This window comes from Serinus canaria, chromosome 3 (assembly GCF_022539315.1).
Source record: "Serinus canaria isolate serCan28SL12 chromosome 3, serCan2020, whole genome shotgun sequence".
In the NCBI taxonomy this organism is placed as follows: Eukaryota; Metazoa; Chordata; class Aves; order Passeriformes; family Fringillidae; genus Serinus; species Serinus canaria.
In genome coordinates this window covers 57,344,591-57,360,517 of record NC_066316.1, presented here as the reverse complement: position 1 = coordinate 57,360,517, position 15,927 = coordinate 57,344,591, and the positions used below count along the sequence as shown (strand labels likewise).

The 15,927-nt window shown below is 35.7% G+C and overlaps 1 protein-coding gene across 7 annotated transcripts in view; it reads right to left on the bottom strand.

The window, feature by feature from the left end:
• Positions 1-15,927, bottom strand: part of HBS1L (HBS1 like translational GTPase) — a 59,624-nt gene that overhangs the window by 21,749 nt on the left and 21,948 nt on the right. For all 7 annotated transcript variants that reach the window (XM_009095246.4, XM_050972206.1, XM_050972207.1 and 4 more), the window contains one exon: positions 3,411-3,519. In XM_009095246.4, the coding sequence (XP_009093494.2) occupies positions 3,411-3,519 (109 nt within the window). The remainder of the gene's footprint in view (positions 1-3,410; positions 3,520-15,927) is intronic.

Sequence of the window (15,927 nt, the reverse complement as noted above, 5' to 3'; positions counted from 1 at the left end):
TACAAAATATTGGTCAGACTAGTTAAAATAATCAACCCTTTTTTGGTCACAACTTCTTCTGGCTTCCTTTATTACTTAACAGAAAGAAAAAGCCCAGTAAACAGTTTTGCTAGAGCATCAGTTTACCAGCAAACTCCATTTTCTGCAGACAATTCCACTAAGAATACCCAGCAACAAAGGCAATCAATGCTCAAAGCAATTAATGGCTACTAATTATCCATCCATTTCAAATAAGATTCACTGATTAATATGAGGTTATACCTCAAAACAAGACTGAATAATTGTCTGAAAAGTTAAAGAATGGGTTTGTTTGCTAATGCAAGGCTACTGCTTTTAAAAACATGGTCCTAAAATTGCTTTTAAGACCCCACATAGGTAACAACAAAAACTAGTTCATATGTACAATACAATTTCCTTCTAATGGTACCTGCACCAGCACCATACAAATATTTTTGAGTAAAAGTAGGGGGTACAGTTACAGATGTTTTAGAAACCATTTAGAATGCTTTGAATAATTTATACTGGTGCTTTTGGTCAGTGACATAAACTATGTACTTTAAAAAAGCTGTATTATTATAAACACTCTGCAGTAAATTAACAAAGAGCCAAGAACATAAAGAAGTTATAAAATAGGTCAAAGGAACAAGTCTTTCTTAGGTGTTAATAAACACAGACTCCTTTTCCTGCCATTAATCCAGAAGGTAACTGCAGAAGAAAAAAACTAACACTCATTGTGGTGGAGGTTCATGTTTTGTTTTTCATGTTTAGAAATAGATGATTCTCTGCTTCTATAAAGTCAATGTAATAGGCCTTGGCAGTGCCTCCACAGCAGTCTGTTAGACAAAAGAAGAAAGGAGGCCCCATCAGACTCCTTGAAGGAGAGGTCTTTAAGACATGCAGGTAACTTTACCATTTAAATTGTATCCTCTTCCATATTCATTGATTGGCTGTGCTCCAAATCTCATGCTCTTTTACAAATCATTCCACTTCTTACCTATTCCTCCCACTTACAACCAAATACCTTAAGAATATCCAATTTCAACAGTAAAAATAATATTTTTTTTACAATTAGTATTTCAGCAGTACCACTTAGTGAGATGAATTAAAAACCATCTTCACAATCACAGAATGACAGAATACTTTAGGCCTTTTAAGGTCATCTAGTTCAACCCCACTGCAATGAGCAGGGACATCTTCAACTAGATCAGGTTGCTCAAAGCCTGGTCCAGCCAGATTTTGGAAGTTTCCATGGGTGGAGCACCCACCACCTCTTTGGGTAATCTGTTCCAGTGTTTTAACACCCTCACTGTAAAAAACTTCCTTACATACAATCTAGACTCTCGTGCATTCTAAAACCACTACACCCTTTGTCCTGTCAGAACAAGCCCTCCTAAAATGTCTGTCCCCATCTTTCTTACACACCCCCTTTAGCTACTGGAAAGCTGCAACGAGGTCACTCCAAAGCATTCCCTTCTTCAGGCTGAGCAACCACAGCTTTCTCAGGCTCTCTTCACAGGAAAGATGCTTCATCTAATAATCTTGGTGGCCTCCTCAGGGCCCACTCCAACAGGTCCATGTCTTTCCTGTGCTGAAAACCCCAGAACTGAATGGCAGCACTCCAGATGGGGTCTCACAAGGGCAACATTAAAGATTTATCTAGAGGATTTACCCACAGGTCCTGAAGGCTTAATCTTTTTTCTGCCACTGAACTGTAAGCAAGCATGGTCAGTGACCCTGAAAAGAAGCAGAATGGCTGAGAACCATGTTGGAGACAACCACCTTTCATCAGAGAACGAGTCATCACTAGCCTATCAAAGAATTATTTAAGTCTCAGATGAGGAAGCATTCTTCTTATCTCCTCCTTCCCTGTGGAGTAGGCACACATGCTAGGTATCAGAGATAGAAAATTCTGTACTTGCTCTTTTTTAGAAACAAAGATAATGCCATTTTTAAATAGCCATTATTACAGATTAATAGAAAAAAAATCAATCACAACTACATAAAATTAGCTGGCAGATCTTCTTCACTCACTTAATATTCCTTTCTTTTTCTAAACTTCTATCCAAATTAAATTACTACATAGAAGTCCACATGAAAAACTCCAACTTCTAAGAAGTTTAATAAGAACAAAAGAGATGAAGGTGCCTGTAACTTCATGAGTCCAGTTGTCAAACCCAGACCTACTGATTAGTAGACAGCAAGTGAAAAAAAAATTACACTTCCTTTACATAGTGCAATTCTCAACCAGTACAGACAAAATATTTTGAAAGCCCCAGAAATTTTTCATTTGGAGCTTATTGCATCTAAGGAGATTGAATGAAGGTGATGTCTTTTAGCAATGATAGCATAAATGAATAATGACAGCAGTTTCACACCTCGTATTAAAAGTGCTTAAGTAGATGAAACTGCTTGCTTTCCACTCAGTTATCAAACATGCACCAGATACTGTAAGATAAAGACTATGCTGCCCTCTTACTTCTAAGAATGCTTTCCAGATCAGAATTACAAACATGAGGCTGGGATGTTGGCACTTACACTTGAGAATTTTTTGACCTCAGGATGAACTGTGGAATTTCTTGCCACACATTAGATAGCTACTGTAAGACTGTAAGACTGTGTTCAAAACAGAATAAGGGTACATAAGTAAGAGAAACACATTAACCATTCTTGATAGAAATAGACAAAACCAAAAAATAAATAAAAATTGTGTGGAACCACAGAACACTACTCCATGATATGTCATGGACCATATTCCCAACATACATGCTCTGTTCTTGTATATTTCTTTCACTATTCACTGTTGGCTATTGCTGTAGGTAGACTCTGATTCAGATGTCTGTCTTCTTGCTCTCATGAGACATCCTCCTTAACAGTTCCAAGTCATGACAAAATTAGAAGCACTAATTTAACTATAGCACAAGTAGGACCAAACTCTACAACAGTTGTACCCTGGACACCTGTTAAAGTTAATAAAAGCTGCAGAGGAAGGCATGGTTTAGCCATAAGTGATTGTTTTCCCCATCAACTATTCTTAAATACATTACTTCCTTTGAAGAACAAGCAATTACAGTTAAGATTTATTGATTTCATAATTCCACTTAGAGAACTAAATTTAAAATAAACGAACACCAAGAAAGTTCAGTATTCTATGAAGCGGATGTTTAAATAATCTGACTACCTGATATCTCTATGCACTATTCATAGTGAAAGGATTTGTTAAACTCAAAACGTGAGGTACCATCTTCTGAAAGTAATTCTGAGTCAAACAAGAAGCTGAGATGGTTAGTTCTGAAGAGTGACACTAAAACTGCTGTGAAAAATAGAAAAAAATAATAAGAAAACTTGCTACAGGTGCATCAGTCTGAAAGAAGAGTTGCTGATGTACCTTGATGTATGAGGGCTTGGCTTACCATGGAACTTCAAATCCCATAGATTGTTTCTTTCCAGACACTGTCATTTTGGCAATTTTTGGCACAATTTCAGATTCCATTCTGGCTGACTGGGAATCCCTTGTTTTTCCTAGTAATAGACAAAAAGTAAGTTTGAACTTAAGGTTGTGACTAACAGGTATTAAATATAAAGTTTAACAAGTCCCATTACTTCTCTCCAACACAACAATACAGTCCTTCGTGACCAACACTCACATTTCAGTGTCTTATGTGGATATATTACATAATTAATCAAAATAATCTACAGTTAGATCGATTGTGAAAATCTCACCTCTATCTCCAAGCATGCACATGACACCTATACCATGCAAGAGCTCTACTAGAAACAGCTCTGCAGGGTGCCAGAAGCATTTAATGCAGCACAAGATAAAGAAATAGTTTGCAGCTGCTCACTAGATGATTGGATTAATTCTTCTTTAGAGTTTTCCTTTTGCTTTAATATTGCTAACAATGTAAAGCAAAATAATATGTCCAACTCAGAGAATGCTAGCAGCAGCACCAGCTATGTGTGGGCTGCCAGGCCTTCCCTGAAACCTGAAAACAGAGTTGTCTTATACTGAATTACACTCAAGAAGCCAAGCAATACTCCAAAGCTAGTTAATTTCAAGGTTATTTGGAAGTAATTACCAGAATTGAGTAACTTAATTACTTAAAGGTATTGACTTTTACCCTAACTTAAATGAAAACACAATTAAAGCTCATTCTTAGTTTTAGGAAACTAGTCGCACAACTAATAGCACTACAGTGCTATTAGTTTCTTATCAAGCTATAAAAAAAAAGATGAATTATTTACTCTGCAGAGGAGGGGTTTATAGAAAAGAAGTAAATTAGACATTTTCTTTGCACAGTTCCCTTGTTATTATTTTAGGATCCTTTCTTCCTTCAGGGAAAAAAACTTCCTGTATTACAGCATTTGTGACAGCTGCTGCACATTGTGTTCTGAAGGATGTTACACATATGACAAAGCAAAAAAATAATCCAAATTCAGAATTAAGCTGCAATGTTTAAACACACTTTACCTACAAGTGTATCTGAAAACTAGAAAAACACCACTACTCTTCCAGTATTGGACCAATTTGGATACTCAAAAGTCAAGTGAATACCAAGTTACTCTTTCAAGTATTTTAGATACACTACATTAGGATGAACTACTGGAGCCATTTGGCCCTACTCATTTATGTTAATGCTGCACTTCCTTCTAAAGCACAACGGCTACACCTTTAAACCACAAGATCAAATTGGTTTGTAGGTTACATAAATGATTGCGGTCAAGGCTGCTGAAGATTTCAGGCAAGGAAGCAGAATACCACAGACATGTCTACAACAGCAAACCAAAAGAGCAAACAATTACAATACAGATGGAGACATTCTTATTTATCTGATGACTCGGTCTTCATCTCCCTCATTTGTCTTATCTGCTGATACTCATGTTATTTATATGCCACTTCTTTGCAAGAAGTACTCTCTATGTGGTTGATGAATAGTTGCATATAAATAAGAAAAAAAATTAGGAGAAATAAAGGCAACAACAGAAAGCATGGCTTACAAATCATGTAACTAACAAATATAAATATTCAGAATATAAAATTCTCACAGGACAGGGACTCTTAGTTAAGCACAAAGATAGTGTTTCACCTTCAAGCTCTTAAACAGATGGCTGACAGTATTTTTTAAATAAGGAAACACTGCAGTTACAGTAAAAATTACATTACTTTTGTTGCCAAATTGGTATGGTATTTTTCTGCATCAGTTCTAACAGTTTTCAAGCAGACATCATTTTCAACTGACAGGTAAACATGAATGCTTTACATGTCATATTCTCAGAAAATACCATGTTTGAAATCTGGATACAAGGAACTAATAATTAAAAATAACACAATTAAATTGAAATGAGACTAGTTGAAAGAAAAGACAATACTTAGTATTATATAACTTGAAAATAACTTGCAATCTATTAGTCCAAAAGTCAAAGGTTTTACAAAACACATCATCTCTAATCAAATCAAAAATCAAGCTTTACTCCGTACAAATGATGCTGTAGCATTTGACACAGCCTTAAAGTTAAATTGTACAGGGAGACTTAACACATTCAACAAATGGAGTATTTGAGACAAAACCAAACACCTTAAAACTAGAATTTAGGAAACACTACAAGTTGAAAGACGATACAAAAATAAAATCACAAAAAACAAGAGAAAGTAAAATAATACACAAAGAACAAGGGAAAGTAAAATAACAGTCCATTAAAGCTGACAGTTTGTGTAGTTCTTTATTTATTTATACTTTAGTTTTATAAGTAACAATAACAATGATAAATAATTATATAAATAAATAAATACTAAAGCATAGGTGGAGCAAGGAAGCAGACTGGGATCATATAAAGACAAATCAAACCATAGAAATAATCCAAGAATGGCGACATTCATACAGATGAAAAGGCAAGGCAAGAATTATTAGTAACACTACTGATAGAAGCATCAAATACAATTTTCAGCCTTCAATGTTTTTATAACATTGTAGTACAAGTTATAAAAAGTACAAGTACAATAAAATCAAGCAGAACATTTGAGATAAGGACCAAGTCTGTCTTTTACGCATTGCAGGCGCCATTAAAGATTAATAATTATGGCTTCATTACAAAGGACAGAAGGCTGGGAAAGGAGTATACTTTACTATCTAATCTATAGGGAACCGGAGAAAACTGCGTGATAAATTCTTATCTGCTCTAGCAGGCAAAGCAAAAGCTATTCGGCACTTAACAGATTGCATGCAAATCCTTAAATTGCACCTTGGAACTAAAAGGAAGTCAATGCACAAAGCTGATACAATTCTTAAAACACTTCTTAATCTACAAGCAGGGTACCCTATGGCAGCTGAAGTGTACTACAAACCCAGAAAAAACATAGAAACAGTAATCCCAATCTGATTAGAACAAGAGCAGCTGTGGAAAATCACCTTCTGAAAGGAAAGGATTACAAGGATATACAGATTTTTACCAAGAAGGCCTTCATGAAGTTCTTCATACCTATTGCCATTTGGACATTCTCAAACACATACCTATGTAATTCAATGGCAGTATGTTTCCTAAATCAAGAGTACAGATAAAATAAAAACAGATACATCTTTCACAAACTCCAAAAGAAGTCCCAATACTTCATTACATTTCACTACCCTAAGCATTGCAAGAAATAAATCTAAGTGTGCATCCCTACATGTAAATGCACTGCTCAACATAACACTAGGAAAATTTTAAAATTATCCTTCCAGAGAAACACATAGTATACATTTATCAATCATAAAAATTAAAACTGAAAATAAAGTAAAATCTTAAAGGCTCATCAGCATGATAGTTCTCACAATTCAGAATGTTCAGAACCCCAAACTTCTAGCCTATTTTAAGCAAAGTAGCTTCCAGAGAGGTATTTGGTACTTAGACTGCACTGACATCAGAGTACCGGGGCTAAAGCACGGTGTAGCTACAAGGCAAACACTACTACAAAACTACAAGTATATTTATCAGCCTTGTCTCAGTATTAAACTGGGATCAGCCTAACACCAAAGGGAACAGACAGAAAAGCACTGCCATTACTACAATACAACTGGAGTGTATGACACCTTGACAAAGTCCTCTTCAATTATTCTTGGCTGTTTTTTTACCTTTCCTGTGACTGCTAGTTCGTCTTCTGACTTAACAGACTCAAAAGTCTTTTAAGACTTATTCAAAAAGTATTATTAATGACACCTGATATAACTTCAAAATTGTTAGCAATACAACCCCAAAATCTGATGGCACAAGAAAGTACCTGCAGACTGATAAGAGGGATGATGATGATGACGACATAGACAAATACATATGCGGGAAGGATGTAAAACATTGAAATAGTCTTTAAAAATTAACACAGTGTCTCTAGATGTTCAAGATGCAATAGTAGAAATATACAGATTTAGTCAACCACCTCCCTTTACTGTGAGCAACTCCCTCTGGATTTCTTTTCAAAACCTGGTTGTAAGCAGTACCAGTAGAAGATCTGTACAAACAAAGAAAAAGATTGCTCTGGCTACATTATCAAACATAACAGGCTTGATAAGTCTTTTTTTCAATTTGGATAATTAACACTGAAAGTAACAGGAAGATAAAATTAATCTTTTCTCTAATTCTGTTGGAGGTATGGCAGGTTTCAGTAAATGGAAGAGTTGATTGACAATGTAGTCTGTTCCCAGGTAGTTTAGAGGTGAACAACAAGAGGAATCTGTTAAACAGCCACTCTCTCAAGAAAGACATGTTGATACCAAATAGATATTGGCATATTTGGAGAAATGCACACTAGCACTGGGTATTTAAATCCACGCTGACTTTGTCCAGATGAGCATATCTTCCAATGCCACTGCCACTGTAACAAAATGCCACTGCTCTCAATTCCTATACACAGAAGCTTCTCCTCCCAAGTAGTCTTTCACTCATCCAGCTGTAAATTGGCGCTGAAACTCTACACTCAACTAGCCCACTGCACAGAGAAGCCTGTTTCTCATACAATGAACCAGAATGTTTCATGTGCCTGAATTCAGCTTGAAAAACAAAGAAAAATGGAAAGACAGGCATGTCTTGAGCTTATGTTTTTTCAGATGGCAATTCCATTTAAATAAATCCATGTCTGCTCACAAACCAACTACTAGTGGTATATATAAGCACTGGCAAAGGATCACACCTTCAAGGGAAATATGTTCCAATTAACTATAGGCAGCTTGCTGTTAGTTTTTCACTTGCATGATTTTGACATTTTTATTGGTTATACTCATTCTTCTCTTTTCAAAATTGGATGTGCACTCGAAGGCAGCTGCATACTATTTCAATTTTGAATGGGGAGAGAATCTTACATTTAACTGACACTTGATAGAATAAAGTTACTTAAGCAGGTCCTCCTAATGCTGTCTAAACCAGCACTGCCATGAGAAAAAAACACAGATGCAACACCATGCTTTCTAATCTACAAGATACGGTTTGCATCCTTTCCTCTGCTACAGACTTTCTATATAACCACAAACAAGTCACTTACACCTCTGTCTGCTCATTATACAGCAATAGCCACCAATTACATAAAAGAAAACAGGGCACTAGTTTTGTGCACCACGTCATGAGCTTGGTGCACATGTCATGAGAAAACACTGTCTCTCATGAGAAGACACTGTCTCAGAAGTTCTGTCTGAAAAGCAAAATTAATAACCAAGGCTCCTCTCAAGATAACATACTTCCCTTCCTATGCTCTGCTATGATTTTAAACTAATTTTAAGATCCTGTAATTGTGAAAATATTTCAAATATGGACTACACATGAGTGAGTTAACCAGATGCAGACACCCACATGATTACACACAATTTCATGCTCAGAGCCATCTATCACCTGTTTGACCACATATATCTGGGTTGATATTAATATCTAATAAATCTATTCTGTCACACAACCCACCTGAAAAACTTTAAACTGTTTACATTTTTCTATTTATGCCATAAACCTCATGAGCTTTAAGGCCATTATTTTTTTTAATTTGCCTTAAAAACAGTAGAATTTTATTTTTTATCTCTTCAAATGTTAAAGCACGCAGAAAAAAATAACATAAAGAAATATCGAAATTTGTCAAATTAGAGAAATGCTACTGAAAATAATTTGTTTTGGTTTCATAATTAAACTGAATTATTTTACACTCCTGAATGCTACAAAATGCTGTAGGCTATAGTGGTAACTTGCAGTTAGTTAAGTTTGCCCTGGAATGCAGTACACTATCACCAGTGGCACTGGTACTGTTTGTAATTAGTATTACCAACATATCACAACTCTGAGAACACTGTCAGAAGTCCAAGACTCTTAATAATGTACCACCAGTACATAATATGACTACAGAACTCAGAACATCCCAGCTTTCCTAAATTTAGACAGCTTCCTGACCTTTAAAACATTCTGCCTACATGTAACTTGCTGTGCATCATCCCTATAGGTCATCAATTAAATGTCTTTTGATGCAACAGCAGTGACAAAGTCTGTATATGTGAAAACTTCAACTTACAGAATTCCTTCCATATGCAAACTTTAGTACTTAAACTGGTTCAAAACAGCCACTCTTAGAAAAACGTATGACACTATGCTACTATGAACTGCAACATACAAGTGGATGCTACTGAACATCCACAGCACTTCCAAAAACAATGCAACACTGCAAATTAATAGAAAAGACAACTTGCTAAGTCACCACCCAGTGATGAGACACAGCCATTATAAAGATATTACTGAAAACAATTCTCCAAACAAGAACACTGAACTTTTTCTTTTTAAAAGAAAGGTTATTTCCTAATAGAAACCACAGTCAGGGGCTTTCCAGGTAACTTGGTCTCACTGTTATAACTATTACCTTCTCTGCAAAGTTTCAGAGGGTGAATATGATTTTTTTTCATGTAACTCAGAGTAGGCATTTTCACTGAAAAATGCTGAAAATAAAAATGTTCACTTGCACCTAAGTACAAGAATTTTTTTGGTGTGTTCTTAAGGTTTGATACAAGAGGGAAGAAAGATACAGCAGGTTCTTAAATGGTGATATTCCTGAGTCTGTCCATCATGGACCAGTTTTCTGGGATCCACAACACACAAACAGCACAACTTGCTATCCCAAGACTGAAGCTCCAGAATAGTTTGCTTCACTATGTGCAGCTGCAGCAACTGTGTGCTCACCAGCCCCAGTCAGAAGGGCTGGCAGCCTACTACAGCCAGCAGCTGGCACTCCTCACCTCTCTGGCTTTACTTTCAGTGTTTGCAGTTTTCAGCAAGTTGACATCACTAGTGCAAAAATTAATTTGTTCAAGTGAGGCTCCTGCCTGGAGCTGACTTTTTTACTTTTTTTTTTTTTTTTTTTTTAACTTCCAAACAGGGAGAACAAACAAACTGGAAGATAAAAGATAGAATAGGTGTCATTTTAAAAAACCTTCTAAGGAAGGTATTATTTGCATAAACTAAATCCATCAAGTGATCTTTCCACATTCTGAAAATCCACTTGATTTTGCCTTCGCAAACAGTTTGCACACGCTCTTATGGCTTAAGTTTTAAAAACTAAATCCCTGAAACATTTCATCAACATTCAGTATGTAGCTGCTAAAACTGTTTTTGTCCAGGCAGGACACAACCGTGTCACCTGAACTCAAACTCTACCTCTCCTGTGGTCTCCATAGTTTCCTACCACAACAATAAACTGAAGGCATAAATCTGTCCTGGATACATCATAAAAACAAACAAAACTGGAGGGCAAGAGAAAAAAAACATATAGTGAGAACTGGCAAGGAGTAAGACACATGATTATCAAGAACATGAAGAATGAAAATCAGTCAAGCAGAGAAGATGAAACAGACTAATAGAGTGCATGGAAAAAAAGCAAACCTACGGTATTAGTGAACAACCTAACTTGAGGAAAAACAGTGTATAAGGAGAAAGTAAGAGGCCATATACTCCATGACAAGTTACATTCAAAGCTTAACATGAACAAAGGAAGCAGAAAATGAGTAGAACTGAAAGCAAATGCCAAGTATGTCTGGAAAAGAGCAAACATGGAAAATAATAATGGCAAATTTTTGGAAAAATAGGTAGGAAACTGGGAAATGCTAGATAAGGAGTTTGAAATTATGAAGTAGAAAAAAATGGAACTCCAATAAAAAATGTGGAATGACATCAAGAAATAAGCATTGTGTTAAGGGCACAAAGACAAATTCAACAAAAAAATTGAACAGAACTGAATAAGTTAGAGGATTAGAAGGACACAGACATGGATTTTAGACCAGGTTGAAGTGGATAGTGGAATGTGTTATAACAAGGCAACAACACATTTTCTTTCCTGTCTGAAACACAGCCGAAATTTCTGGAGTCTCACCATGTCTCTTGCCATAAATACTACCTCCCCAAAAGAAGCCAAATAATACAGAATCCAGCAGTCAGTTAGAGCTGCATCCTCTTGCTCTCCTCACCTGAAACATCTTCCTGCAAGAATTTTCTGGCCATCAGGACTTATTTAATTTACACATGGTCAAGCCTGGAAGCAGCACAAAATTAATGTTACCTATTAAAACTATTTTTTCCAAGTGACTCCTTACTGCAATCATTCCATCAAATGGTGCACATTTCATTTAGAATATCTAATGTTGCCAGAAACACATCTCAGAGAACAGTGTATATTTTTGTAGAAAAGATTTTACTCATGTCTATTACTTCTAGGAGCTTTCAGCATTGTCACAACTTAAACTTGTATGTCTCAATATCTGGATGCCTAAATCAACATTCCAATTTTTATGAAATTATGATTAAGCAACACATGACAGAAAATAAATGCACAGACCAGTTCTACATGTAGACTATTGGTACAGTCTTTCCAGAAACATGGATAATTAATCTGGTTTGCATTCATGGTTCATCTGTTAGGGGAAAGACAGGCAATGATGCTACAGCAAAACTCTTAAGATTTCCAGTTTCACTAAGCCAACACCTCCCCTGTAAAATAAAAGAATGGAGATCTCCTGTGCAGGAGGGCAGACTGGGGGGTGGTGCGTTTTTTCCTTTTGAGAGAACCCAAACATCAGCTGTCTCCTTTTGATGTTTCCGACATGTAAAGGTCCAATAGGAACTCGACTACCAAAACAGCAACTTTCTCATCCACCAAGTTTTTCAAAAGGATGTCCCTGAGATATTTCTCATACTTACTGCTTATAGTTCAATGGACTAAACTCCAGTCCTTCACATGACCGTAACTCAGCACAACTCATCCTGTAACTACTGAAACCTAATTTGTGGGAGGTGTATTGCTCTGCATTCTAGCAATGCCAACGATACCCATTACCCATTCTCAATCCGTAACTGAGGCTACAATCTCCTGTAAAAATAATTTATTAGATATTTGCAGTTGTTCTGTAACAGCACCTTTGCTCTCCACCAGATACACAACCATAAGTCGTTGGTGGTTGAGTTTTCTAACTCAACGAATTCTTCTTAAATGACTGTGAACTGTCTTTCACTGAGATTTACAAAAAGCTCGGTCTGATATTTCTGAAGTGCAACTTCCTACCATAAATGGTCATGTAAAGAGCAGAGTCAGCACTATGGGCAGGATAACCCTAAAAAGATATCCCCTTTAGCCAGTCACTTAATACAACAGAACACAGAGTCCATGCAAATTACCAGAATTTCTGTTAAACCTTGGACCAAAATGAGTATGTAAAACTGAAAGTACAGTATGTACATTCTATTACAATTATATCAAATTTCCAAAAATAACAAATAGCAATTTCAGGTTTAATCCATAACTAATGTTATAATGCCAGAGGATGGTGCTATCTGCACATTATCCAGATAATTCAGAAACATCATACCATTTACATGTTGACATTATATATGCAAGTATATTTCTGTTGAGTGTATTGAAGGAGTGAAAGACATTTTACAAAAAGAAAGCATTCCTGATGCACAACTTTTATTTATGCACTAAAACTACTTCAGTAAGAAACAGAAGTTTAAGAACAGTGAACACAAAAAAAAAAATAGAAACAATCTGACAGTATTTAGAGTAAAATCATCTTACATTTGTTCAACTTTTCCACAACCATTCTGCAAATTTTCTCCAGAAACTTAATGAGACAGCATTCTAAAGTTGTAGAAGAAAATGTATTTACTAGCCCTACACAACTGTTTAAGCTGTAAATATTTATAGCATTTTTAAGTTCCAAAAAAATGCAAAAATTCTGTGTGGTGAGGACTTCTAGGCAAGACTAGCTAAAACCTTATTTAAACTTAGATTCTCTGAATTCTCAACCCTCTCACTCTGCTGGTGACATTACAATCACACCAGATCCTCTCCATGACTTAAGAGCTGGCAATGCAGACAGCATAAAGCAATGCCACAGCACAAGGCGCATTTCAGAGGGGAAGACTGGTGGCTTCAGAAGGCCAAAAGCCTAATCACCTATCAAAAAAATTTTCAGTTACTGAAAAAAGCAGTTCAGGGGCTTATGCAAGATGTGATTTTAAAGAAGCAAGTGTTCAACAGGTTGAGTATAGGTTAAAATTAAAAAAAAACAGAAAATAAGGTCCAGCAGTACAGCAATTACTCATAATACTGTGTACACACAAACACCCATCCCCTACTGTAAATTGAAATACAAATGCATTTAATCAAAAAAACTAGGAGTTGTTCATGAGTACAAGGGAGCAACTCACTGACTGACATTGACTTTTGTATTTCGGCTTTCAAGGTTATGGTAATCAAACAGCAAATCCTCAGAGACATCCCCTTTCAGTTTCTGGGGTTTTTTCCCTTAAAAAGACAAAAGAATAGACATATTCTACTTACATATTTTACAAAAAGTCAGCCAAATACTCCCATTTTGAAAGCTTTACCTATAATGAAGATAAAGGAAGAAATAGTATTTACTAGAATTTCATTAAAGGTAAAGAGAGTAGGAGTGGAAGGATAGGATTGCCAGCAGAAATGGAACAGATGGAAGTACATTATATGGAGCAGTTTGTATTTCAAGGGGTTTTGCTTTGGTTTGATGGAACTGACTTCTTGATTGTCCTTGCCATGCCCACCACCTCCTACTCAAAACAGATGGAGACATCTTCCCAAGCCAGTTGTAAGGGTACTTCTCAGGGATGTGGCCAAACTAAGTACAAAGTTCTTTACTATACCTGACAGAAACTGTGGATGATATGGGTATCACCCACAGCACAGTAAATGTTCAGACTCTTGATGTTTTGGGGGGCTTTTTTCTTCTACTTAAGCAAGAGACAACCTTCCCACTGAAAAGCATTTCACTATAACTACTAACCAGGTTTGGGTGTGAGCCTCATGTGAATATCATCTTTGTGTTCAGTATTTGTTCACGTACATAACTCAAAGCAAAACTAAGTTGCATTTTTGCTACAAATACTTAAACGCCTTTTGAATTCCACACTCCATAGCCATAGTGGTGATCCAAACTCAAGAAGAATTGCTTCAGTGCATTGCACTGCTTTCACTAAGAAAGAAAACTGCTATAGAGGAAAGACATACTAAGGAACAAAGATCAATAAAGTTGCAGAACTTCTTCTGAAATTTAAATAATATTCTAAATAGTCATAATATAAAAAACGTACCAAAGAGTATTATGGTTCTCCATATTGAAAACTACAATTAGATACAAGAACACAAAAAAGAAATCATTACCAACAAAAAACCTCTCTCTAATACAGTAAAAATAGGTGTGTTATTTTAAATCCCAAAATAAAAATCATTAAAAGGTATTACTTTGACCAAATAAATTAGACACAGTCATTTCCCAAACTGCCACAAGACAATTTTAAGTGTTTGGATTTCTTCATCAGGAGCAATTTTAATAAATTGAGGAAACTGACAAGGAAAAAGCTGACAGTATTAGGTAGAATGGAAGTAATGATGCTAGAAGGCAGGCTCCAGTGAAGATAAACCCATTAAAATACAAGACTGACATTCTAACAAGCTCACCTTCAGAAACAGTTGTGTTCTATGCAAGGCTGCTAGCTCAGTGAACCCAAGAATAAGAAGTGAAATAGGAGCTATTACACCTAATACTTGCTCTCACTTTTTAAACCAATCTAGCAGAACAGGGCCTGCCCATATGTCCCCAAGAAAACGGGAATTTTCATTTTCAATGAATGGAATTTTCATTTTCAATGGGAATTCACATAAGGTAAGTATCTAACTACTGTAAATAGCTTACATTAATTATTACACATGAATAAGGGAAAAGGTACCTCTGATTGGTGACAGGTGCCAATACACAACTCCCAGACCTAGGAGCTGATAGGCTCCTAATTACTGGAGATGTAATGAAATACAATAGAGTGGGAGAGATGGTATTTACAGTTTTACAAAATAGAATAGTTCAAAGGTACTGTAACTTGAAAATCCTACTTCTTTTGCTATTGCAACTAATCTCTTATCCCAAATCTCTTATTCCAACTAATCTGCTAATATCCAAAACTTAGGCAGCTACTGAAAATGTATAACCTTGTAAAAAGTTAAATAATAGATTAACTGAGTTTATTTTTAAAAATTGAATCTTTAATCTCAGTTAATCTCTCTAATCTTGAATCTCAGTTAAATGCATACATCTAAAAGCCACTTGCATAATCACTCTGAAGCTAAAAATGTAAAATGTTCAAATTTATACCATTCAGAAAGAGTAAATGTTAAAAAAACAACAATCAGATTCAAAAGGAACTAAAATACATTGATCTTCGCACATGCAAATTAGGTCAAGCTAAACATTTCACACAATCTGTTCAAAGGAAACATTCTGACTGAACATAAACCCTTTGAAAGTGCTTCTTGTACTAGTATTAAACATAAAATAATGAAGCAAAAACACTTAAGAGAACCAAGAAAAATAATTAACAAGGTGCTGTTTCTCCTTTGCATTTTTCTCCAAATAAGACTAA